The sequence below is a fragment of the Cavia porcellus genome, unplaced genomic scaffold, assembly GCF_034190915.1.
Source record: "Cavia porcellus strain 051 isolate PalLab524CR breed Dunkin Hartley unplaced genomic scaffold, mCavPor4.1 scaffold_1, whole genome shotgun sequence".
Classification (NCBI taxonomy): domain Eukaryota; kingdom Metazoa; phylum Chordata; class Mammalia; order Rodentia; family Caviidae; genus Cavia; species Cavia porcellus.
In genome coordinates, this window is record NW_026947484.1 from 114,427,267 (window position 1) to 114,453,415 (window position 26,149).

The window sequence follows — 26,149 nt, forward strand, 5'->3', positions numbered from 1 at the left end:
TATATATGTTTGCAACCTAGAAACAGGCTATACCATCTAAGTATAAGTACATTCCATGATATTTGTGCAACAATAAAATCACCTGTTATGTACTGTATCTCGATGTCTCCCCAGGCCACATGCAGGCATAGGTGGGAGTTTCTGGAGGTGACTGGATCTGGAGTGGGTGATACTGGGATCAATGATGCACACTAGGATGCTAGGATTAAGGGTGTATGTGCTATCCGCCCTAAAGGTGGGTAGTCTGGATGAAACATCAGGAACAAAAAGAGGCTCTTATCTTGTCATTTGCTGCCTTCTGCATGCCCTGCTGCCATGGACTGTTTCTCCTCTCCCATGCCACCCTACCTTGGCACCAGCTGGCTGTGGACTGAAACCTCTACAAATTGTGAGCTAGGTAAAATTCTCCTCCTTTAAGAGTAACTAAGACATTGCCCAACAATGCATTTTTCTCTTTCTTCCCACTCTCCCTTCCATCCTCCCTGCCTTGCTCTGTTCCCCCCCCCTTCCTTCTTTCTTCTTCCTTCCCTTTCTCCTTTCCTTCCTTCCACTACTGGAGATTAAACTGAAGGGTTTCACACTGAACTATATATCCTCAGTCCCCAACCCACACCCCTTCCTTTCTCCACCTATTTTTCTTTTCTTTTCTTTTTTAGAAACAGAGTCTCATCAAGTTGTTAAAATGCTCAGGCTGGGCTTACATTTAAGATCCTCCTGCCTCAGAGTGCAATGCACTTTTAAGCACCTATCCCATTATGAAGGGATACATGATTGTACTTATAGCCTAAAGAAAAAGAATTTACATATTCCCTAAGCACATGAAGTCTTGATAAAATATGTACTCAGAATCTACTACTCTGATTCCTATTACTAAAGCAGAAATAACTCTGGAAGGCTCCTAATCAGATTGCCACCTGATTTCAATATAATTAAGGTACTTTTTATTTGAATGTTTGTTTGTTTTTGTGGAGTCTTTTGTACTGGGAATCCAACTCAGGACCTTGTGTTTGCCAGGCAGGCACATGTGCCAGTGAACCCAATGAAGGTATTTTGACATAGGGGTGAAGGGCCACATTGTTGGAAAGTCAATAATTTCCAAATATTTTAAGTCTAGCAACTGGGAAGATGGTAACATGGTATTAAGTCTGTGGGCTATTAAAAAATCTATTCTCTGATCACATGGGTTCACTGTCTTGCATAGATTTTTATGAAGGGTGGGTGATATAAAAGCACCTTTTTACCATGTTTGAGGCCATAGATTTGATCCCCAACAGAGGGGAAAAGGGAAGTTTGTGTATGGAAGTATGTATGTGATAAATACCAAAGGAAAAAAACCTGTCTAAAATACTGTGATTAAATATATAAAAGAGACGAAAAAGAATGGGGTTTTGTAGTTTGAAGTACTGAGAGCACATCCATATAGATATGCAAAGCAATTGAATACACAAGTCTAAAGTTCAGGGAAAAGGTGAAGACTAAAAATAGAAATCTGGTAATTATTTGTAAAGAGCTGACATTAAATTTTTGAATACCTATTGTATACAGCATAAAGTTTTTCTATGTATACAACAACAGAATGAACAACAACGAATCAAATTGGTAATTTATAAGACGTTAAGGTAACTTATTAGGAGATATGTGAGAAAAATGCTACTAGAACACATGCATGCACATACATGAAAGCTAAATACACTGGCACATAGAAGCTAAAACCCTTCTGGAGCAACTTTTCAAATATGAAGTCCAAATATCTCTTACAATGTCACAACATAAATGAGATATGAACATGTTGGGAGAAGATAATTTGTCAGCCACAAAACTGGTAAATAAGTAACAGATTTATTTTATTCCATCTCATTCTGTTAACAAAATACTTTACATTGGATAATATGTTATTAAAAATAGACATTTAGGGAGGACCCAACAAGAAGCCAACTAACTAGCCTTTCTGGCTGTGCAAGTCGCATGGGCTCCAGAAAGAGAAAAGTTAGAGCCTCCCAAGAATCAGCCATGCTAGGACTGGGGGGAACCAACAAGAAGCCAATTAGCCAGGCTTCTTGGTTTTTCCGTGCAAGCTGCATGGGTTCCAGGAAGAGAAAAGTCAGATGGACGACAACCTGAGTTGACAACAAGTAAGGTACATAAAGCAACTAAATGCTTGTGGGGTTTGGCTGATTTCGCAGGCTTGGGGCCAGCGGTCTGGGCATCTCTTGGAAGGATGACAGTATACAATATAGCAAATATAGGGGATTTCCTTCTATCTTGTCTTTGAAGGCCAATATTATTTTCATTTTTTTGCTTTGTTCTGATTATTTTGCTTTATGCAATATTCTGTTTTGATTGGTTTTACTTGTTTTGTTTTTGGTTTGATTTATACCTGATGAAATGGACAACTATTATGAGGATAACAAGATATACTATGGTAACTATTGCTATTTTCCTAGTATTCTGCTTTGAAGTTCTGTACCAATTTTGTTGCTTTGTTTTGACTGGATTTGTTCTGCTTTGTTTTGTTGGATTTTACTATCTTTAAAATTAAAAATAAAAACAGACATTTGTTGATAGTTCTGGAAGTTGAAGAGTCCTCAAAACGCCAATACACTAGGTATTTAATTAGAGCCTATTCCTCATAAATGACATCTTCTGTGTCTTCTCACATCTTGAAAGGAACCAAAGATCTCCCTAAAGTTTAATGTTTTTTTTGTTTGTTTGTTTCTTTTTGGGTTTTTTTTTTTTTTTTTTTTTTTTTTTTTTGAGACTGGGTCTCATTATGCAGTTCAAGCTGGACTTGTATCCAAAGCTGGCTTCAAAATCAGCAGTCTTCCTGCTTCAACCTCCAGAGTGCTGACATTACAAACATGTACCACCATGCCCAGCTTCCTAAAGTATTTTGGGGGGGTTTGTTTTGTTTTCTGTTCTGTTCATTTTTGAGTTGGATTCTCGCTGTGTAGTCCAAGTTGGCCTCCCACCTCAGCATTCCAAATGCTGGGATTATAGGTGTGTCCTCTCACATTAGGCTCTAAAGCATCTTTTATAAAGGCATTCCTATTTAGAAGAGTGAAACTTCCCCAAATCCCAACCTCTTAATATCACATTTCAGATTATTCTTCAACACATGAACTTTGAAGAAGCACAGTATCATCAAATGGTAGTAAAGCTACATGCCTGACTCAAAAGTGTCATGCTCCTTCATAGCATATCAACAAATTTACTCTTTCATATTAACAAATTTGTGTCTCAGAGTAACAGAAATAACTTTAGAATTAAGAGTAAACACCATTAGGAACAAGTCAGCCTTTCCAAGAATCAGCCATGCTGGAACTTGGGGGATCGACCAAGAAAACAAAGAGCCATCCTTCCTGGTAAGTGGTGGTGCAAGCAAGCCGTGGGTGCACCAAGAAAAAAACAAGTCAGCATTTCCCAAGAATCAACCATGCTGGAACTTGGGGAACCAACAAAGAAAGCAATGAGCCAGGCCTCCTGGTAAGCAGTGGTGTAAGCGAGCCTCAGTCACACCAGGGAGAGAGAACAAGTCAGCATCTCCTGAGAATCAGCCATGCTGGAACTTGGGGGACCGACCAAGAAAGCAAAGAGCCATTCTTCAGGTAAGCAGCGGCTTGAGCAAGCCTCAGGCACACCAGGGAGAGAAGTCCGTTAGTGTTTCCCATGAGCCTACCAGCTTAGAGGCTGACAATAAAAAATCCTGTGCCCGCCTGCCCTCTCCATTGGAAACTGGAAAATTACTGAAAGGTTTTGAGGTCAGCTGGAGTGGATAGCAAGGAAGACACAGAAAACAATTAAATGTTTATATCGTTTGATTATGCTGACATGGGGCCAGAGGTCTGAGCATTTCTTGGGAGGATGATTGTGTGCAATATAGAAAATATGGGGCATTGCCTTCTATTTTTGTCTTTGAAGGCCAATACTGTTTTCACTGTTTTGCTTTGTTCTGATTATTTTTGCTCTACTCAATATTCTGTTTTGATTGGTTTTATAGTGTTGTGTTTCTGGTTTGACTTTGCTATACCTGACTGAACAGACAACTATTGTGAACATAATAATGGCACCTATTATTGTTATCCCGGGATCCTGCTCTGAAGTTTTGTACCAATTTCACTGCATTGTCTTGATTGGCTTTAATCTGTCTTGTTTTGTTGTATTTTACTATCTTTAAAATATAAATAAATACTCTCACCATCTTGTTTTGATTGATGTTCCTCTATTCTGCTTTGCTTGATAGTACCAGATTCAAAAGTTTAGGCAACGGCTGTGAAAATAGTGGGATTCATTATGACGCCCATACTGGTTGACTATTATCTACTTTTGAAGACCTGTAATGCCTCCAATGTTTTGGTTTTGTTGGTTTCGTTCTTTACTGTTTTGTTCAATGTATTATAACTGCTGATATAAGCAATTCTATTTGAGATAGCGGGAGGCATTATGGTAACCATTGTTGACCACATTGTATTAGGTTTTTACGTTATCTATTATGTCCACCCTTTTGATTTAACTGATTCTGTTAAGTCACATTTGGTTTTACTCTCTTCCAAAAAAAGCAATAAGAACTGTGGGAGCAATAAAACCCAAAATGTGTAATGGTCATTGTAGAAAAGAGAGGAAAAGGAAGTGCTCTAAATGGTATAACTGCATGTAAATTTAAGTGTATAAGATAGACAATGATATTACTGAGTTTTGTTGGATCATTGAACAGAACTGTTTGCAGTCTCGCTGTTTGAATGTCCACTTTATATGCTTTAATCTTGTAACTTGAACAAATATTTCTAAGAGGACAATATGTAATCCATTAACTAGTGATTTCCTGTTTATTTTTTTTTCTGAAATTCTGTATAACTTGTACCCTTTTTCTGCTTTTTTTTTCCTTTTTTCTCCTTAAATAAAAAAAATATATAAATAAAGAGTAAACATAATTAATTAGCATAGAAATAGGAGAGAACTAAGAACACAAAAGAGAGCTGCCTAGATATCAAGAATACGCAGGTCTGAAAAATAGATTGTTAGTTTCTTTAGCATGAAGACTTGGGGAAAGTTAATCCATTCAAAATTCTAATTAGAAACTGACACTTCAGAGATTATGCAGAAAACTGATTTTAAAAAGCAATCCTCAAAGAAAAGCAAAAGAATGGAGTTCCATTAAAGATCTAAAGGCTTTCTTATTACTTTAAATACATGAATTCTTGATATAGAGACTTGAAACTATCTACTTACCTTGTAAATTTTTTACTTCCTTAATGTTGCTAGATGACTTATGGGCAGTATTCTCAATAAAACTGAGGCTATGCTGTGTTCATAAAACTATAAACATGACTTCCGGGAAAACAAGGCGAATAGATAGCAGCAGCTTCAGAGGCTCTCTGAGAAACCACACTTAAAATCAAGGAATGGTGCAGGGTGAGAAATCCTAAGCAAGGGGAGATATACTTTGCCGAATCAGGAATGAACTAAACTAAGAGAAACCAACTGGAAACGCAATCCCGGTGATATAGCAGGAACAGATAAGGTCTCAGCACGTAAGCTGGACCCCACGCCACTAAAAGCTGTGATTTGAATTTCCTGCAGCCATTGCTGTGTTCCAATTGACGTGGCAAGGAGAGAGGCGCAAAAGCTCTGAGAGTGGAAAGCGGTGAATGGACTTGAGAGCAGGACTGGCCAGGAGCCCTGAATCGACCTGTGATGAGTGAGCGGATTGAGGACCCTTCCATTATAGCAGGAGGCTTCAGCAAAGGACATATTGGGACCAGGCAGACTAGCAGGAACAGGTTGTTGCAGTGACTTCAATCACATATTCCCCTGTCAAGCGGGATTGGTGGGCAGTGCCTGGCCTGCATGATGCCACTGACTAACACCCAGTAGGCTAGCCCAAACCAGATCCCAGCACCTGAAGGTGCACCCTAGCAGTGAAGCCTTCGGTAGGGTGACCTGGAGGGGCAAGCCCAGCATAGGTTGCCCAGGTCTCTGTCTCCCTAGTACACTGCAGTGGGCCGGAACACCTACCAGGCACAATTCAAACAAACTGTAATGGACAAAGAAAGAAACTGGGCCTCCTATATTTGCTTGTATAAAAGGAACAAAAAATACGGGAAGAGGGAGCAACAAGAAAGGGTCCTCTGCCCCCAATCCTGAGAAACATGCAATATCAGACACGGCACCAATAGACATAAAGCGCTATCTCCAGAGCCTCATAGACAAGTTCAGGAATGAAGTTATTAACGACCTAAAGTAAGATATAAGTAGAATAGTTAGAGAAATGCTAAACACTGCTCAAGAAAAAACAGATGGTGGAATGGAAGAACAGGAAAAAAAGGGGAGAACTGTTTGATGGAGAAAATAGAGAAAACATAGAATACATGAAGCAGGTTTAAAGAGATTACCAGGAAACTAAAAACTCTATCGAAAACTGCCATAACAGCTTGAAAGAAACTAAGGATAGATTATCTGAACTGGAGGGCAGATTTGTAATGTGGGAGCATGAAATGAAAACTTCTTAAAAATAACAAAAAAACAAACAGCAACAATACAAAGGCTAGAAGATGATAAGAGGATCTATAACTTAAGAATTAAGAACATAAAAGAAGAAGTAGGGACTCATACAAATGGACTACAAAAGCTACTCACAGAAATAATCCAAGAGAATTTCCCTAATTTAGCAAATGGTAAAGATACTCAGATGTATGAGGCATACAGGACCCCAGCCACCTACAACCCAAACAGAGCTATACCCAGGCATATAATAATCAAAATTCCAGAAATCCACAGAATATTAAAAGCCATCAGAGACAAGAAACAGATCACTTACAAGGAAACACTCATCAGAATTACAGCAGACTTCTCGAAACAAACCATCAAATCACGAAGAACGTGGGGGGAAATAATTCAAGCTTTGAAAGATAATAACCTCCAGCCAAGATTGATATATCCTGCACAACTGTCCCTAGAAATTGATGGAAAAACAAGATGCTTCCAGGATAAAGAGGAACTAGGGGAATTTGCAATCACCAATTCAACTTTACAGAGAATACTGCAAGATATTCTAAAAAAGGAAAATACCAAGATTCCAGAAATAGTGGCAGAGAGGCCACAATGAATGGTACAGAAAGTGAAATGAAGAAGACAAACTGACAACAAACGACAGAAAAAGAGCTCAACAGAAATGAGGCAGAGAAGGTTGGATGATAGGAACAGCTATTTTGGAGAAAACAAGACATCATAATAGCTAGTGCTGATTTAGTATCATCTTGTTTTCAAGTCCCATCAAACTTGTATTCTTCTGTCTCCATCAGTCTTAAAAGGTTGTATCTTATTGGATTTTATTATATATGATAATATAAGTAAAAACTTTTACAGACAAGGATATTATACAGAAACCATTGTTCATTTTCTGGTAATTGGTTCTAAATACCCTGTAATACTGTCATTCTCTTGAATGGTTTTACATGGTCTTGGTATGTTTGGTGCTACAGTATACGAAGTTATACTCAAAGATTTCAAGGAAAGAGACACTATGGTAACTATTTTTATGTCAGGATATCTTGTGGTGAAACACTATTTTGCTTAAATGGTTATGTTTTGACCTGCGCTGTTCTGTTGTCATGCCCTCTTTTATCTCAATTCCTCCCCCCTTTTTTTGTTTTTTAATTATTTACTTTTTTCTTTTTATCTTTTTAATTAAGGGAAAAATAAATAAAAAATAGCAGGATACATTATAGTAACCTACTTTAATTTCCTATTAACTTGATTTGAAATCCTGTATTGCCCTTACCATCTTGTTTTAACTGATTTTCCCCTATTCTGCTTTGCTTGATAGTACCAAGTTCGAAAGTATAGATAAAACTGTTAAGACAGTAAGATTCATTATGACGCCCATTCCAGTTGACTATTTTCTTTTAAAGTCCTGTAATGTCTCCAATGCTTTGGTTTTATTCTTTACTGTTTTGTTCAATTTTATTATAACTGGCAATTCTTCTTAAAATAGCAAGAGGCAGTATGGTAACCATTGTTGATCACCTTGTATTTTGTTTTTACATTATCTATTATGTTCATCCTTTTGATTTCACTGACTCTGTTCTGATATGTCACATTTGGTTTTACTCTCTTCAAAAAAAGTAATAAGAACTGTGGGAGTAACAAAACCCAAAATGTGTAATTATCATTGTACAAAAGAAAAGAAAAGAAAATGCTCTAAAGGTTATAACTGCATATATGTTTAAGTGTATAAGACAGATAACCATATTACTGAGTTTTTTGGATCACAGAACAAAACTGTTTGCACTCTCACTGTTTGAAAGTCCACTTTATATGCTTCAATTTTGTAACTTGAACAACTTTCTAAGATGAGAATATGTAATCTATTAACTAGTGATTTCTTACTGTTTATTTTTTAAATTTTGTATTACTTGTACCTTTTTCTGTTTTTTTCTTATTCTCCTTAAATAAAAATAAAAATAAAAAATAAAACTATAAACACATAAATAATAGATTCTCTAGATCTGTCCAACAAAAATACAATGCAAGCCACTTACACAATATTTTATGTTCCAGGCAGCCATAATTGTTTTAAAAAGTGAAATTAATTTTAATCTTTTATAAAATATAGTTAAAACATCATTTCAACATATAATAATTTTTAACTAATGATATCCCATTTTCAAATCAAGTCTTCAAAATCGTGTTTATTTTACTCTTACAGATCAGCCACATTGTAGGTGCCCAACTACCACATACGACTACCAGTATGGTAGAAACTGACTACCATCTGAACAGTTCAGGTATACATATTGGTAAAATACAAAGGCATTTAAATTAAGCCTTCAAAGATTGCTACTCACCATATTTTTTAAAACAAAATATATTTTACTTAGCTTAAAGGAACTCCTTCCAGCATGATGTCACACACTGGTAATCCCAACACTCTGAAGGCAGAGGCAAGAAGATCACCATGAATTCAAAACCAGCCTTATTTACATAGCAAGATCCTATCTCAAAAAAAAACTAAATAAATAAGTAAACAAACTCTCATTTCTTTATTCTCATCTCACACCATGAATATGCTAGTAAGTAAAATCTGATTCCAAGCAACAGAAAGCTAAAGGAAACAAATATAGTTACAATGCCAAACTTTTACATGATACAAATAGCCCATTCAAAATTTTAATTAACATTATTTCCCATCAGAATTAAAATGTATTTCTATTACAGTTGACACCTACCTCCTTAAGTTCATCTCTACCAATGCCTTTGTTTTTAAAGCAAAAAAGAAACAAACATTTAAGACACAGAGGGGAGGAAACCTATCTTATTTGAACTTTATCAATTATTAACTTCAAACAGATCTTTGACATTGTGTTGAACCATTTCAACACATTTTTTCTGGGGGTGCCACAGGACTTTTGAAAAAGTAATAGCTACTATAAAAATATGGAAAAGAGAAAGATTTCTATAAGGAATTTGATTTTTTGTGTTTCTTTTAAGATATTTTTATATCGTCTGAATCAAAGAGAATTAAATAAAATTTCACCTACATTTAAGGAAGGAGATAGTGAAAGGATTTTGCCCCAAATGGGACACTGTAGCGGGTGAAGCCTTGGAGGTGAAACCAAGGGACTCTATCCTGAGGCCACCTTTCCCTGCCCCTAAGCAATTTACCTGTGGTATGAAATGAATACCAATGGGCTACCTGTGCATCACTAATGTCCCTTAGGCACCACCCCAAACCTAAGCTACATGTATGCCCCCACACCACGACTCTAGCAGAGAGAATTCCAGATCCCAGAGGATCATGGAGTCTCTCTCCACATTCTTAAAACAAAGGCCATTCCATTTTTATTTCATACTTCTTATCCTTTTAGCTATGCCAAAAATTCTATCAGATGGTTCCCTTCCATGCCGAAAATCCTATCAAAGAATAAGTCCCAAATAAAAGCATTAACTGTTATGTCACAGTATTTCTATTCCAGTTTCCATAATTTTTCCATTACATATGTAACATGTATCTTCATTGTAAACCACAAAAATAGAGATTTTAAATTAATATTCTGACAGTGTTTCTCAGCATTAACAATGGTACAGTCTTCGTGTTATAGGCAGCTAGTTAAAAATATTATAGGCAGCCAGACAGGGCTAGACCCTCAAAGAAGTCAGTACACAGGACCAGATGTCTAATGACCTTGGAGGAGACATACGCCTCTTGCTATGGGCCAGACCTCAAGACAGAAAGCAAAACAAATGCAAACACACCCTTAAGTGTAAACCTTAGGGATTAGGTATGGATCATCTTGAGAAACCAGGAGTCTCCATCCATCCCAACCCCCTATAAGGAAGAGTCACTGATTAAGAATGGTCTGTTGCTATGTGACTCTGACTCCTTTCCCCATTTGTCCCTAATTTAGTCACTTTTACCTAAACAATAAAATTTACTGGTTGACCACAGCTCTGTACCACATCATGCCTGTCTGCTTCATGAATTCCTAGTTTCCCCACCTTTAGACCTGCCTCACCTCATGGTTTTACTCTATAAAAACCCCTAGAAAATACAGATTTTTTTGGCAACCCACTGAGGACCCTTTCTGTCTGTCTCTCAGACAGAAACTTTTCTTCTCTCAATAAATATTTCTACTCTTAACCTCCATTGTTCCTAAAATTCATTCTTTGATTTTAGAGAACACAAACTTGTAGTGCAAATATGGTAGGTTGGGAATTTTATTCCCCTATATCTCTAAGACAGAAGAGGAAGAAAAAGCTATACCTTAGCTAATGTCATTTTGTTTTATCTTTACTAAAGTTGGACATGTGTGTTATGCTAGAATTATTCTAAAACAAAACAAAATGACACAATATTCACTCAATCTTTACACATAAATTCTTCAAATGCACTCCAGGTTTTTATTGATTTAAAACAATACTGCATACACACCACATGCACATGTGCACAACTCAAAATTTGAGCACAAGAAAAAGTTAAGATTTTTTAATTCTTCAACAACAGAAAAACTGACAACCTTCTGTTCCTTTTATTTCTTGAAAATCTCATTTTTGTTTTGGAACAAGGTATTGAATCCAGGGCCTCTGGCATGCGGGGCACATTCTCTTCTTATAACCTGTAGACCCAGTTCTAAAATCTCTTTTCTAAACACCTTTAAACAATTCTAGTAATTTTTTTTCTTTAAAACAGGTTCTCCCTGAACTTACTACATAGCCCAGGCTGGCCTCAAACTTGTGGCAATCCTCCCTCAGTCTCCTGAGTGCTGGGATCATGTGTGTGTGCCACCATACTGGGCTTTTTTTTTTTTTTTTTTTTTTTCATTCTTAACATACAAGTTAAACACATTTACTACCCAGGAGTAAATTGTAAATAGTTTGGGAATAAGTTTGTCGATACACTACCAACAGTTCACTTACAACAATTTTTGACACTGACATGTGTCATGTATTGAGATGTCTTAAAAACCTGAAACTAGAAATTCCATTTACCCAACCATTCCCCTTTTGGGTATCTTCTCAAAAAGAGTAAAAGCCACCTTACCACAGGGATACACACATACCTAAATTTATAGCAGTACAACTCAATAGCTAAAGTCTTGTAACCAAGCCTATGTGTTCATTAACACATGAATGGATAGGATAGGGTTGGTGATTTAGCTCAGCGGCATAAGTGCCTGCCTTGCAAGTGCGTGGTTGTGAGTTCGATCCCTGGTACCAAAAAAAAAAAAAAAAAAAAACATGAATGGATAAAGAAAATGTGGTATTTCCACATAGTACTATTCTACTATTTTAAAAATCTTCAGTTGCGTGTAGGAAAATGGACATACCTACAGACTATAATTTTAAGTAAATCAGACATGCAAGCTTAAATATCATATAATTTCTCTTATATGGGAAACCAAAGTATAAAGAGGGAAATAAAAGACAATAGGAAGAGACAGGTTTCTCAAAGTAGGGGGAGGGGATAAAGAGATGGAGGGAAGCAGGGGAGGGGCACAAAATGGAAAAAGGAATTAAAATGTGTTGTGTACATGTACCAGCTCTATATAAGGAATGCTACTGGGGACCATGAATTCACAATGCCTAATTTTGAATACTTCCCTAAGGGATAAATGGAGGCTTGGGATTAGGATATCATCCTTTTGAGACTTCCCATTAACTCTTGAGATAGGCCATCCTCTCCAACCCACTAAGACTAAACAAAGACTAAGCTAAAACTACTAATATGAAAAGGAACACTCCAGAGCAAGATCCTTCTTAATTTAAAATCATCTCCACCCTCTTGAGTCATTCCACATTTATTAGTATCTTAAGAGTATCAGCTAATCTTTACGCTGTACACACCCAATAAATAATGGCTGGTTTGAAGTACGGGTCTTGGGGCTGGGGATTTAGCTCAGGGGCTGGGGATTTAGCTCAGCGGCATAAGCACCTGCCTTGCAAGCAGGCAGTCGTGAGTTCGATCCTCGGTACTAATAAAAAAGAAAAAAAAAAAAAAATGAAGTACGGGTCTTTGCCCATCCTGAGACACTAACCTCCCAAACCCCCATCATGCATTACTAAATTTGTCCCTGTTTCTTATTTAACCTTTACCATAGCCCTCATACAGGGAGTTGGGGATCTTGGCCAAGTTCCTAATAGAATGTAAACATTATGTACTCCTAAAATGTACTAATAAACTCATCTGAAAAAAATTAACAGAGTTTCATATATTTAGCTGTACAATAATTATTTTTTTGTCTTTTTCCTTTTTATCGGTACCAGGGATCGAACTCACGACTGCCTGCTTGCAAGGCAGGCGCTTATGCCGCTGAGCTAAATCCCCAGCCTCATACAACAATTATTGATGACAACCATACAAATAAACTCAAACTTGATCCTTTGCAAACTATAATTCTGTGAAAATTATTTCACTGATGTAAGAACCAATTCAAATTCAAAGTTTACATATCCTTTACCACCCTTTAGCACTACCCATAAGTGTTTCACTTTTCCAAGCCCTGCCCCAGCTTCACATCCCACTAATTTTTCCACCTTGTACCTCCTTGTGCTGTTTAATGACCCTTGTCATTTTCTTTTGAGACCTATTTGCTCACAATAGCCTTTATGCAACCTAATGCTCCACTTTGCTCTTTCAAGAACTTCTTTCAATCCTATTTTATAAGAAACTTTGCAAATTTATATATCTTATTAGACTATCTATTCCCAAAAACTCTCATAAAATATTTGGCTCAAAACCTTGCAAATGTAATAAGCAAAGGAATTACAAATTAAAATCAACACACACATTAAAACCATTTAAAATTAACAGGTCACTAAAAGAGTTTTGGCCCAGACAGGACACTGTAGCTGGTGAAGCCTTAGAGGCAGAACCAAGGAGCTCCTATCTCCCCCACCCCTAGGAATTTACCTGTGACTCCATCTTCCCTGCCTCCAGGAATTTACCTATGGTGCCAAAAGAAGACCAATGGGCTACTTGTGCATACCTAATGCCCCCTTAGGTTCCACCCCAAACCTAGGTTACTTATATGCCTCCACTCCACGTGTTCCACGGAGAGATCGCCCACCCCACCCCCTGGGGGGGGGATGCCGTGCCCCAGGGGATGGGGGTGTCTCTCCCCGCATTCTCAAAATAAAGGTCATTTATATTTCATACTTCTTATCTTTTCAGCTGCCGCCGGTGCCTCACAGTTCTGTCAGTCACAGTCAGCTCCTTACTTTACCCCTCAAGTACTGAGGCCCAAAGAAAATTAATTAAAAAATGTTTTAAAGAAAAAGATAATAAGGAGGCAATTTGTATCACCAAATTTATATGGACTAGTATATCTTTCTTATGTGATGCAATTAGGCCAAGTTCCAAATCCCCACCTTGCAAATTCTGTTCCCCCTCCTGTTACAGGCAGCTGAGCCAGTTAGAAATATTATAGGCAGTCAGATAGGGCTAGGTCCTTGAGATATCTGATGATCTTGGAAGGGACACACACCTCTTGTGTGGGCCAGATCTTAAAACAGAAGGTACAAACGAAACCACACCCTTAAGCATAATCCTTAAGGATTAAACCTGAATCACCTTGAGAAGCAAGAGTCACTCACCATCCCAACCCCCTAGAGGAGGAGTCACTCACTAGACTCACATCCCCATTTGTCCCAGATTCAGTCAGTTTTACCTAAACAATTAAATTTATTAGTTGACCATAGAGCTCTGTCCCACCTCTTGTCCATCTGCCTTGCAAGTTCCCAGTTTTTCCAAAGTTTAGACCCGCCTCACATTGTGATTTTACTCTATAAAAATCCCTAGAACGGGGGCTGGGGATTTAGCTCAGCAGCATAAGCCCCTGCCTTGCAAGCAGGCAGTCGTGAGTTCGATCCCCGGTACCGATAAAAAGGAAAAAGACCAAAAAAAAGGAAAAAAAAAAATCCCTAGAAGACACAGAATCTTTGCCAACCCACTGGGGACCCCTTCTGTCTCTCAGACAGCAGCTTTCCTTCTCTCAATAAATATTCCTACTCTTAACCTCGGTTGTTCTTAGTTGTTCCTAAAATTCATTCTTAGATTTTAGAGAACACAAACTCGTTGAGGGGATAGAGTAGGTCCCAAGTTTCATTCCTCTATATCACTAGAAACCAAATTCAATACCTTCCGTAACTGTTCTACCAATGAATCATAATCATATGCCAGCCTACAAATCAATTTTTAGTGCAATTCACACTTTTTCAGGCCAAAGGAAAATGTATTACATTTTGCAAGTAGATTTTAATAATGAAATTATAAAAAGCATTCTCCTATAAAAAACAATTTTATAATAAAATAATTAGAAAAAAACAATGTTAATATACTGTGTATAATAACCTTAAAAGAATGGCCAAAATGGTACTCAGAGTTCAAGTCATGGACAACAAAAGACTCTTACAAAGAAGAAAAAACAAAAAAATTTTCAATGAAAGATGAGAAACTTGTAGTATAAAATGAAAAAAAATAGCGTATCTTAAAACATATTGAAAACAGAACAGATAATTTGAGAAATTATTTGAACTTCCCCCTATTTCCTATTTATCTATATTTTATTTTGATACATACATATCATACGTCTTATATCATACGACAAACCATGCAATATTTAAGCTTGCACATGACTTATTTTCACTTAACACTGTGTTCTAAAATTGCACCATCTGCATATGAATGTCTAGAGTCTATCTTGCTTTGTGTCATAGTACTCAATTGTGTGTAACTATCACATTTGTTTTATCCATTTATCTGTTGATGAAAATTACTTTACGCTTTCCATGATGGAATAACATATATTGGATACAATCTCTAACCTCAACCCCCGCAAAAATAAATGCCATTCTGGTAGGCTGAGGCAGTAGGATCTCAAATTGGAGCCCAGCCTGGTTAATTTAGTGACTTAGCTAAAAAAAGGTCAAAATATGAAATCAGATGAAAACAATGGTTCTTGGTTCTTAAAACTCTCAACAGTCATCCTCAGGTTCATAAGCGTGATGATTGGGTGTTCATGCTCTATGCATGACATGTGCCTCCTTTCAACCTTGTTACGACCTCGGCACATTACCCGTCTGACATGAAAAAAAAAAAAAAAAACAAAAAAAAAAACTCTCAACAGTTAGGCGTGGTGGTACACACCTGTAATCCCAGCACTCAAGGAGGCATTGCCATGTTATTGGAGGCTTGAGGACTGCTGAGAGTTTGAGGCCAGCCTAGGCTGCAGAAGTGAATTCAAGCCCAGCCTGTACTACACAGTGAAACACTACCTCAAAAAACAAAACAAAACAAAACAAAAAACCCTAGACAACAGGCAACAGTGGTTATTTAACTCCTAAAACTTGGAAAATATCTTACTTACTTTGAAAGACTTTCCCAGGTTTTGGCACAGGTAGAAAAAATTCAGTCTTGACTCCTTGCTTTGAGAGCGGAGCTGAGAGTCATAACAAATCAGATGAGCCACATTTCAGATTGTTACCTGCAGTAAGACCAAGGCAGCTACTGTACCTGGCTCTCTTTCTTTGTTTTGGGGGGTTCTGTCTGTTTATTTTTGGTGGATTTTTAAATTTTTTTTAGTTTTTTGAGACAGGGTCTCACTATGCAGTTGAGGCTTATCTCATCTCAAAACTCAAGGGTATCTTTCTGCCTCAGGCTCCCAGTGCCGAGATTATAGGCATATATCACCATGCCTGACTTATACCTGGCTTTTTTTTTGTTTCAATATAATTTAAAAAGATAATTGTTGAAGCAAATACAATACAGAGTTTATTATATATATATATATATATATATATATATATATATATATATTAAAATAGATGACAAAACTAGAATGAAGATTGGGAAGGAAAAATAGAAGTGTACCATTCTAAGGTTCTTTACTACATGCAAAATAGTATTAGTTAAAGTTGAATGCTATAAGCCTTAATGCAATCACTAGTGTACCAGTTATAGCTCAGAAAAATCAACAAAGAAGATAAAATATAATTATAAAAATATTTAATTAAGAGCCAGATATGGTGGTACATACCTGCAGTCCCAGCACTTAGGAGGTTGAGGCAGGAGGATGGATCACTGCAAGTTCAAGGACAGCCCAGACTACATAGTGAATTCAGGGCCAGCCTGAACTACAAGCTAGCAAGATCCTGTCTCAAAAAAAATCAGAACAGGGGGCTGGAGGTTTAGCTCAGTGGCATAAGCACCTGCCTTGCAAGCAGGCAGTCGTGAGTTCAATCCCCGGTACCAAAAAAAAGGAAAAAGACCAAAAAAAAAAATCTTTATTTTTAAAAAATATTTAATTAAGGAATAAGAAAGCAGTATAGTTGAAGGAAGAACAGATTAAAGAACAAGAAAACACTTAAATATAGTCTAACAGTCATATTAAACACAAATAATTTATTTTCTACAAAAAATCTTAAAAACATTAAGGTAGGTGAAAGAGGCCTGTCATAATAGACCACCTATTATATGACTGAAATGCTCATAATCCATAGAAACAGAAAGTGAATCAGTGACTGGAAGGATGAAATACAGGCTAATGGGACCGCTCTTTCTTTCGTTCATTCTTTCTTTCTTTCTCAAATCCATTTTATTCCAAAGAAAAAAATAAAATAAAATTTCTAAACATGACAATCGGGGTGAACAACAGTACATACATTACATATCGCCATCCCCAAATGGGAACAGTTTCTTTTCGGAAAAATGTTCTCAAATTGGACTAGTCCTAATGATTGTAAACTTTGTGAATATACTAACAATGACTAAATTGTACTCTTTGAAGGGTGAATTCTGCTGGGTATTGTGGCACAAGCCTAGAATCCCAGTACTTAGAAGCCTAAAGCAGGAATAGATTACTTTTGACTTCAAGGCTAGTCAGATCCTGTCTCAAGGGGTGAGGGTGGGGGTGGGGTTGAAATAATAATTTTTTCCCCTTGGTACTATCTTGCCTCACTAATAAAAGGTTTGGTCATCTGATTTACTTTAGTCAATAAAATGTAAAGCAGAAGTTACATATATCATTCCCTAACAGATTTTTTAAGCTATTTTAATTGTCTCTCTCTCTTTTAACAAGGTCTCACTGTAGTTCAGGCTGGCTTTGAACTTAGCACTCTCCTGCCTTGGCCTCTCAAGTGCTGGGATTATAGACATGGCATCACTATGCCCCCCTGTATCTCTTTTCCATTTGCTTTAAGTCTAGTTTACCTAGGAAGGAACTGGGTGGTAGTCCTGCAAAACATGTGAAGCAAAAATATAACCAACATGTAGCTTGAGATAAATGCAAATGTGACCATTTATAAAACTTTATCCAATATATCAACTAAAAGGCAAAGATAGATTATATTTTGTTAAAACTATGTAAAACCTAACAACAAATTTTAAAGATAAAGAAAAACAAGATTTGGGAGTGTATCTTAGTGGTAGAGGGCTTGCTTAGCAGGCACAAGGCCTTTGGTTTGATCATTAGTACATGCCCCCCCCCCACATACAAACACAAATACATTAAAAAAATGGAAAACTATAGGGGCTGAGGATTTAGCTGAGCGACGTTAAGTACTTGCCTGACAAGCAAAACATCATAAATTCGATTCCTGGCACCAAAAAAGAAAAATATATAAAAAGTTAAAACCATTCTGAAGAAAACTATAGTGACTATAATAATGAGATACAGAAGATTTCCAAGCTAACAATATTACCAGAGGTTAAGTTTATTTCATGAGAAAATGCTAATAATCCTAAGTATCTAGTAACATAACTTCATGTTATTATAAAACAAAGACAGAGCTTTAAAAAATAACAAACCTATAATTCTAGTTGGATGTTCTAATACTACTCTCTCAATACTTGACATAACAAACAAAAAACTAGCAAAGATAAACTTGAACAACAGTTACCAATTTGAATCAACTGACAATTATACAACACTTCAACAAACAACAGGTGAATACACATTCTTCTCAAATGTACATAAAACATTCACCAAGAAAGACCATATTCACGGCCATAAAACAAGCAATAAATTTGAAGGAATGTTGCTAAAGCAAGGGTTGAAGAGATACATATAGCACTAAATACCTATATTAGAGAGGGAAGCACTCCAAGGTCACGAGACATTGTTGTTATTGGTCAAAGATATTTCAAGACAATCATAGACCAATTTCCAACAGCTATGCAAAATTTCTCAACAAAATTTTAGCAAGTCAAGTCCAATAATATTTTATAAAGATACTAATATTTATAAAGATAACAATTTTTATAATCAAGTAAGATTTATCCTTACAATGTAAAATTAGTTTAACATTAAAAAAATGTAATTTATCACATTTTTAAAGCAAAAGAATAAAATCACATCATATCAAGTGATTAAGAAAAAGCACTTTTTAAAAAATCCCAAATCTATGTTAGATAAACTCTCAGGAAGATCGGGAATATAGCTCAGCACCGTAAGACCCAGCATGGCCAGTGCGAGGTCCTGTTAATTCAATTCCTTGTACCAAAAAAAAAAATCCTCTCAGGCCAGGCAAGGTGAGGCACTCTTGTAATCCGAGCTCTCAGGAGGCTGAGGCAGGAGATTCATTGCAAGTTCAAGACTAGCCTGGACTACAAAGTCAACCCAAAGCCAGTCTGAACTACATAGTGAGACCCTGTCTCAACAAAACAAAACAAAACATAAAAAACTTTCTCAGCAAAAAAGAGTAAGAAATGTTAAACTGATTTAAAAAAGGCACATACAAAAATGTTATGCTTTCCCTGCTAGTATAATGGTGGAAAAAAAAAAAAAAAAAAAGATTAGGAAAGAAAGATCTCTACACACTAACATTCAAATTATACTGTGCTAGTCTGTTTCTATTTGATAGAAAAAGGAGACAGAAGATGTAAAAGTGCTCCTCTGATTCACAGATAACATGCTCATCTATGTAGGAAACACCTCTGGAATCTTTAAAAAAATATTACTAAGCCAAAAGCCCTATCAGAATAAAGAATCTAGCAAGGCCCCTGAATTCAAGACCAATACAACAAAAACAACGTCTCTATGCTAGCAATGAACAAATAAAAATTAAATTTACAAAAACAGTATCATTCACAGATAATAATTGAGAAATACACTGTTTATGGGGTAGAAAAAATACTATTAAATATTCAATTCAATCACAGCCAAAATTTCAACAGGTATTTTATAAAAATTAGTAAACTGACTGTAAAACTTACATGAGAATGCCAAGGATTTAGCTCAGCGGCATAAGCGCCTGCCTTGCAAGCGCGAGGTAGTGAGTTCGATCCCCAGTACAAAAAAAAAAACTAAAAAGAAAAAACTTATAAAGAGAATGTCAAGCACCAAAATATAGCCAATACAAAGTTAGAAGATTAATATTACCAGATTTCAAGACTTTTAATATAAAAATACAGAGTCTAGAAACAAGCTCATCTATTTATAGACAACTGATACCTGTTACAAGAATAAGTAGAGAAAGAATAGTCATTTTAACAAATGACACAGAAACAATCAAATGTACATATTCAAAAATGAACTTCAACTTGTATTTTGCACCATATACAAAATTAACTCAAAATGGATCACAGAGCTATATGTAAAACATAAAACTAAAAAAGTGCTTAGGCTGAGTGTAGTGCCTATAGTAACTGCTACTTGGGAGGCTGAGGCAAAATCACTTTAGCCCAGGAATTTCAAGACAGACTGGGCAATATAGCAAGATCTCCACCTCTTTAACAAACAAACAAAATACATTTCTAGGGTTTTTTTTTTTTGGTGGGGGCGGGGGGGAGTGCTTTTGTTGGTTTGTCTATAGTGGTTCTGGGCGTTAAACCCAGGGCATTCAAACTAAACTACATTCCCAGCCTTATCTATCTATCTATCTGTTTTTATTTTGAGACAGTGTCTTACTATGTCACTAAATTGCCCAGCTGAGTTCCAACCTGCCATTCTCCTGCCTCAGCCTCCCAGAGAGCTGGAATTAGAGGTATGTGCTACCACACCTTGCTGAAAAGATACTTTTAAGAGAATATTATTAGCCAATCAACTCGAAAACCAAGACTTAAAAAATTTTTTATCTAATAAAGGATATGTATCTCAAATATATTTTAAAAAAACTCTCAAAACACAGTAAGAAAGCAAACTAACTTTTTAAAAAACGATGTAAGTTTGAGGCCATTCTGGTCTACAAAGTTCAAGGTCAACCTGAATTGCATAGTGAAACCCTTCTTCGAAAGAATAAAACAAAAAAAAGATACACAAGTAGCAAATAAACATATAACAAGATGCTTAACACTATTAAGGAAACACCAATAAAAAGCACATACCAGTATCTACTAGAATGGCTAAAATTAAAAGGAGTGCCCATACAAGTGTTGGCAAGGATACAGAGGAACAAGAAACTTCATATACTTTGGTGGCAATGTGGAAAAATACAGGCTCTTTGCAAAACTGGTAGTGGAACATAACACCTACAACAGAACCTTTCAACTTCTAGGTATTTGCCCAATATAAGTAAAAGTATCCACCAATGCAAAGCCTTACATTAAAGTATTTACACCACTGCACACCCAATAGGTTAGGGGATAAACACTACATGTCTGCTTGACAAAATACTGATGCACAACAACAAAGAAGTAAACTACTGATGCATCCTATGACAACTCTCAAAATAATTATGCTAATTGCAATAATTTATACAAACAGAGTACATACTGAATGATTCTATTTCTCTAAATTCTCAAAAATATAATCTACAGTGGCTACATAGGGAGGGAGAAAGCAATGACACAGGTGTTCATTTTCTTGATTATGGTGACAGTTTCATAGGTACACATGTTGAAATTTATCAAATTATATGTGTATGTATTTGAAGTTAGGTATGGTTTTGCACACCTGTAATTCCAATACTGTAGATGGCTGAAACAGGAGGATTCAAAATTTGAGCAACACTTGGGCAACTCAGCAAGACTGTTTAGAAATTTTAAAAATTCAAAAAGCAGGGCTGGGAATTTAGCTCAGTGGCATAAGTGCCTGCCTTGCAAGCACATGGTAGTAAGTTGGATCCCCAGTACCAAAAAAAACCTTCAAAAAGGGCCAGGAATATAGCTTGATGCAAAGACCTTGAGTTTAATTCCAGTGCCACACAAACACAAACACACACACACACACAAAAAAAGACATGTAATTAATTATGTCAATTATACATCAAAAAGGTAATAAAAAATGATCTTTGTTTTTACCCTTAAAGCTGATGACAACATTATGGCTTATGTGCCAAAGCTTCATGCAGGCACAGGTGGGGCTTTTCCACACACTCTGGATCTAAAGTGTGTGATACTGGGATTAAGGGTGTATGGTTACTACATTAGTCCACTGATTGGTTAGGCATAGTTCTGGGCATGGAAAATGGGAAGGCCCACCTGGGTATAAGGGCTACCTGCCCTAAGGGTGTGTAGCGTGGATTAAAGGGACAAAAAAGAGAGCTGCCGCCTTCACTTGTTGCTTCCGGCTTTGGTTTTTCACTACTTTGCTGCCTACTGCTCACTATTAACAGTTTCTCCTCTGCAATGCCTTTCTACCATGTCACCCTGCATTGAAGCCAGCCAACTGTGAACTAAAACCATTACAAATTGTGAGCTAAATAAATCTTTCCTTTAACTTTCAATGTTGAGTATTTTGACTCAGCAATAATAAAAAGAAACTAAAACAGCATTCCATACCCTGTGCTATGGTTTAGATCAAGAATATCCTCCAGCCAAGCATGGTGGTGCACACCTATAATCCCAATATTGAGAGGCTGAGACAGGGGAACACTGAGAGGTTGAGCCAACCTAGGCATCACAGTGAGTTCAAGGCTAGCCTGAACTGCAGAACAAAACCCTACCTCAAAAAGCCAAAAATAAATTAACGAGACAAAACAAAAATGTCCTCCAAAGGCCTCATGCTCTATAGCAGGGCTTTGGGAAGGTGACTGAATTATGGGGGCACTATAGTTGACTTGCTGTTGGGAGGTCAGGCCTGGTCAGATGAGGTGGACTCACTGAAGGCATTACATGGAAGGGTACATATCCCTTTCCAGCTCCTCCCTTCTTTCTTTCCCTGCTTTCTTACCACCCTGACATGAACAACTTTCCTTCATTATGCCACTCTGCCATCCTATTCTACCTTTAGCCAGTGGACTATGGACTGAACCATAAGTCAAAATTAACCTCTCCTTCCTTAAGTTATGAGTGCTGGGTATTGTGTCTCTGTGACAAGAAAAGTGACTAAGACTTGGCTGAGCATAAAAGATTACTCTCTCTTATATTTTTTTCTGAATATGACACAGATCTTATACTAATACAAAGAATCTGGACTTCACACCAAGCAGAGTAAACAACATTGCAATTCATACTCATCATGAGAGATATATTATCTTCCACAGATAGGTTTCTGAAAAGATTTCCCTCTCTAATCCCAGGTCAGACATCCACATCTGGCTGAATTATTTTACATTTAAACCAAAGAGACTATGTAGTGAAGGGTATATAAGCATATGTGTTTTCAGTTTATTGGTGTTACCCAGATTAACCTGAAACTCAAAATCCCACATCTCAGCCTCCCAAATAGCTAGTACTACTGTCATGTGCCCCTATACCCTATTAAATTAGCAAACTTCAATGAGAAATGGTAAGTCTGGGGATATAGCTCAATAGAGGGCACTTACCTAATATGTGCAAGGCTCTGGGCTAAATTCCCAGCAACATCCAAAACAAAATTTTTTTATAACATTCAGGAAGGTTTTAGGGAATTTACTATATTAAGTAAACAAATCAACTCTTATGCTGGGCATGGTGGTGCACAGCTATAATCCTAGCACTCAGGATGCTGAGGCAGTAGGCTTATTAAAAGTTTGAGTCCAGCCTATAATACAAAATGAGTTCAAGGCCAGCCTGCACTGCATAATGAAATCCTGTCTCAAAAAAAAGAGAGAAATATCTATAGCTATCTATATAAAACAAAATTTTAGTCTGTTTTAAGCCTAATGCACCTGCCACAAAAAGATTTGAATACTTTTGGTAGGTTTGGTAAATGAGTCAAAAATTACAAAAAAAACATTCTTCATATATATTCAAAATTTTCACTACAGTTGAGTTTGTGTGATAATTAGGAAAAGAAATGTCATGCAGCTCACTCACCTGTTTTGTTCCTCCAGTTTAGCCAGGAGTTCCAAGTCGTCAGGACTTAGCTGTGGTGGGGAAGATGGTGAGAGGGCTGGTGTTGACAATGTGGTAGATGAGGATGTAGTATGTAATGAAGCAGATGGACTTGCCACCTGACTGGCCATCTGACTGACTGTCTGCGATACTGTGTTCTTCACCCATGAGAGAGTAGAACTCAGCTTTTCTGCAACCTTGTCTGTCGCCACCTGATGATGCAAATAAATGTAGCATATATTTTAGTGTCACTGCATTTATTACCATGAACTTGATAATCCTATTAATAATTTAATAATTACCACCAAAATGTTCTCCTTGAGATGATACTATAAAACGTGTTTAGCAACCATTACCCTAACATCCACATTTTAGAAACTGGCTATTTGAAGCTACACATTTTCAGCCTCAACAAACCAAAAGAGGGTTTCCTAAACAGCAGGCTAAAATATAGCAGGTATTAATGCAACCACTTTCACAGGTAATACCAGCATGTTTTAAAAATGAAAGTAGACAATACCAAAGTAAGAATAAGTACTCATAAAATTTTTGTTTTAGTTATATATATATTAAAACTATAGACTGTAAGACCAGGCATAGTGGCACATGCCCGTAATCCCACCACTTGGGAGGCTGAAGCACAAAGATTGTTGCAAGTTCAAAACTAACTCAAACTATATAATAAGACCCTGTCTAGAAAAATCCAACATACATATATGTATATATGTATACACACACAAACACATCCCTACACAGTTATTGAGTCAGGATATATTCTTTATTAAAGTTTTAGTCAAAAACATCTGAAACCCAAGGGCTGGGGATCTAGCTCAGTAGCATAAGTGCCTGCCTGGCAAGCGTGAAGTAATGAGTTTGATCCCCAGTACCAAAAAAAAAGAGAGAGAGAGAGAGGGAGAGAGAGAAAGAAAGAAACACCTGAAACCCAAGGAATTAAAAAATGTCTATTAGATAATCAGAATAGGGAAATTCTATCACATGACTAACAACAAAAACAGGATGTTCAGCATAAACAAGATATAATGAGACGCCTTATCAATTTGTCACCAAACCACTGAAGAGCATTTTCACAGAAGAGGAAACAGCTCCACAAGAACAAAAGTGTAAGTAGTAAAGTTAATAGACTGAACGAGGTTCAAGGCAGAATTTTCAAGTAGTTGGAGCTATTCAGAAATAGATGCCCAGAAAGAACCGGAATTAGTGAGGCAAGAATCAGGATTCCATTAGATCCCAAAATAGAGTCAGGAAGCTCCAAGCAGAATCTGCTGAGTCACACCCCTCAAGGGATCTTACAAAAGCATCTGCCCTTACAAAAACATCTGTCCTTTGGCTGACTGGTAACTCCCAGAGCATGATCATTCAAGCGCACATAAGCCAAGTACACACACACCTGCACACTTAGGAACACTCAATCAGATCCTTAAAAATATGGATTCACCTTCACAGTAGAGATTATAGTTCTTACACAGCAGCACAACCTGCCTTCTAAATCCCTTCAAAGGCTCTAAACAAAGAGCTATTATATGTATCCTACTCAGAATCCCCTCTTAGCTAGCAGGAGCTTTACTTTCTTACCTTTACATCTTTTATCTGTTTGTTTGTTTGTTTGTTTGTTTTTGGTGCCAGGAATCAAACTTAGGACCTTGCACTTGTCAGGCAGGCACTGTCTTTTATATCTTCTTTTTTATTTAGTTCATTTTAAAGAACAAAAACAGAATAGATCCTCCCTTCTCTCGCTCTCAAAAGCACACACAAGGCTCTAGAACTAAGATGGCAGAATGGTAAAGAGCAGAGAAAACAGCCTGAGAGTCACCATCCAGATGCTGCAATATAGCATTATGAGGAAGCCAAGAAGGAGAGAGGTGGGTCCCGTGGACCCAGGAACAATGAAAAGATTGAAAAACCACAACACACCCTGCAGAAATCCAAAAGATCATCTGTACCTACTTTGAAATCTTGTATTCTAGTAAGATAGAAAATACAGAAGAAATAGACTGCTAGATACATATTAATTACCAAAGCTGAATCAAGATATAAAAATCCTAAATAAACCAAGATCAAACAATAAAATCAAAGATACGATTAAAAACCTATCAACAAAGAAAAGCCCAGGCCCTGATGGATTCACTGCTGAGTTCTACAAGAAATTTAGTAACTACCTAACACCACTACTTCTCAAACTCTTTAATGAAATTGAAAGGGAGGCAATACTTACAAATTCATTCCTGGAGGCAAAACCAGAACCAGACAAAGGACCCAACTAAGAAAGAGAACTACAGACCAATCTCCCTAATGAACACTGATGCAAATATCCTCAATAAGATACTGGGAAACAGACTGCAGCAAATTGTCAAGAAGATTGTACGATTGTATGATCAAGTGGGATTTATCCCGGGGATGCAGGGATGGTTCAACACACGTGAAACATAATATACCATATTGCCC

At 36.9% G+C, this 26,149-nt stretch overlaps 1 protein-coding gene, 1 long non-coding RNA gene and 1 other non-coding gene across 11 annotated transcripts in view; 1 reads left to right on the forward strand and 2 right to left on the reverse strand.

The window, feature by feature from the left end:
• Nucleotides 1-26,149, reverse strand: part of Evi5 (ecotropic viral integration site 5) — a 226,985-nt gene that overhangs the window by 140,270 nt on the left and 60,566 nt on the right. For 7 of the 9 annotated variants that reach the window (XM_063254237.1, XM_063254233.1, XM_063254227.1 and 4 more), the window contains exon 2: nucleotides 23,669-23,898. In XM_063254237.1, coding sequence (XP_063110307.1) covers nucleotides 23,669-23,898 — 230 coding nt within the window. Of the gene's footprint in view, nucleotides 1-82; nucleotides 414-9,224; nucleotides 12,724-23,668; nucleotides 23,899-26,149 lie in introns of those variants that run through there. The other 2 variants (XM_063254240.1, XM_063254235.1) reach the window with 2 other exon arrangements.
• On the forward strand, nucleotides 15,478-15,579 carry LOC111754363 (small nucleolar RNA U13). The gene has a single exon (XR_002789060.1). It is a non-coding gene; the product is annotated as a small nucleolar RNA U13 (small nucleolar RNA).
• On the reverse strand, nucleotides 16,016-23,662 carry LOC134477214 (uncharacterized). The gene is made up of 2 exons (XR_010049105.1): nucleotides 19,706-23,662; nucleotides 16,016-18,087 (listed from the first exon to the last, which is right to left on the reverse strand). It is a non-coding gene; the product is annotated as an uncharacterized LOC134477214 (long non-coding RNA).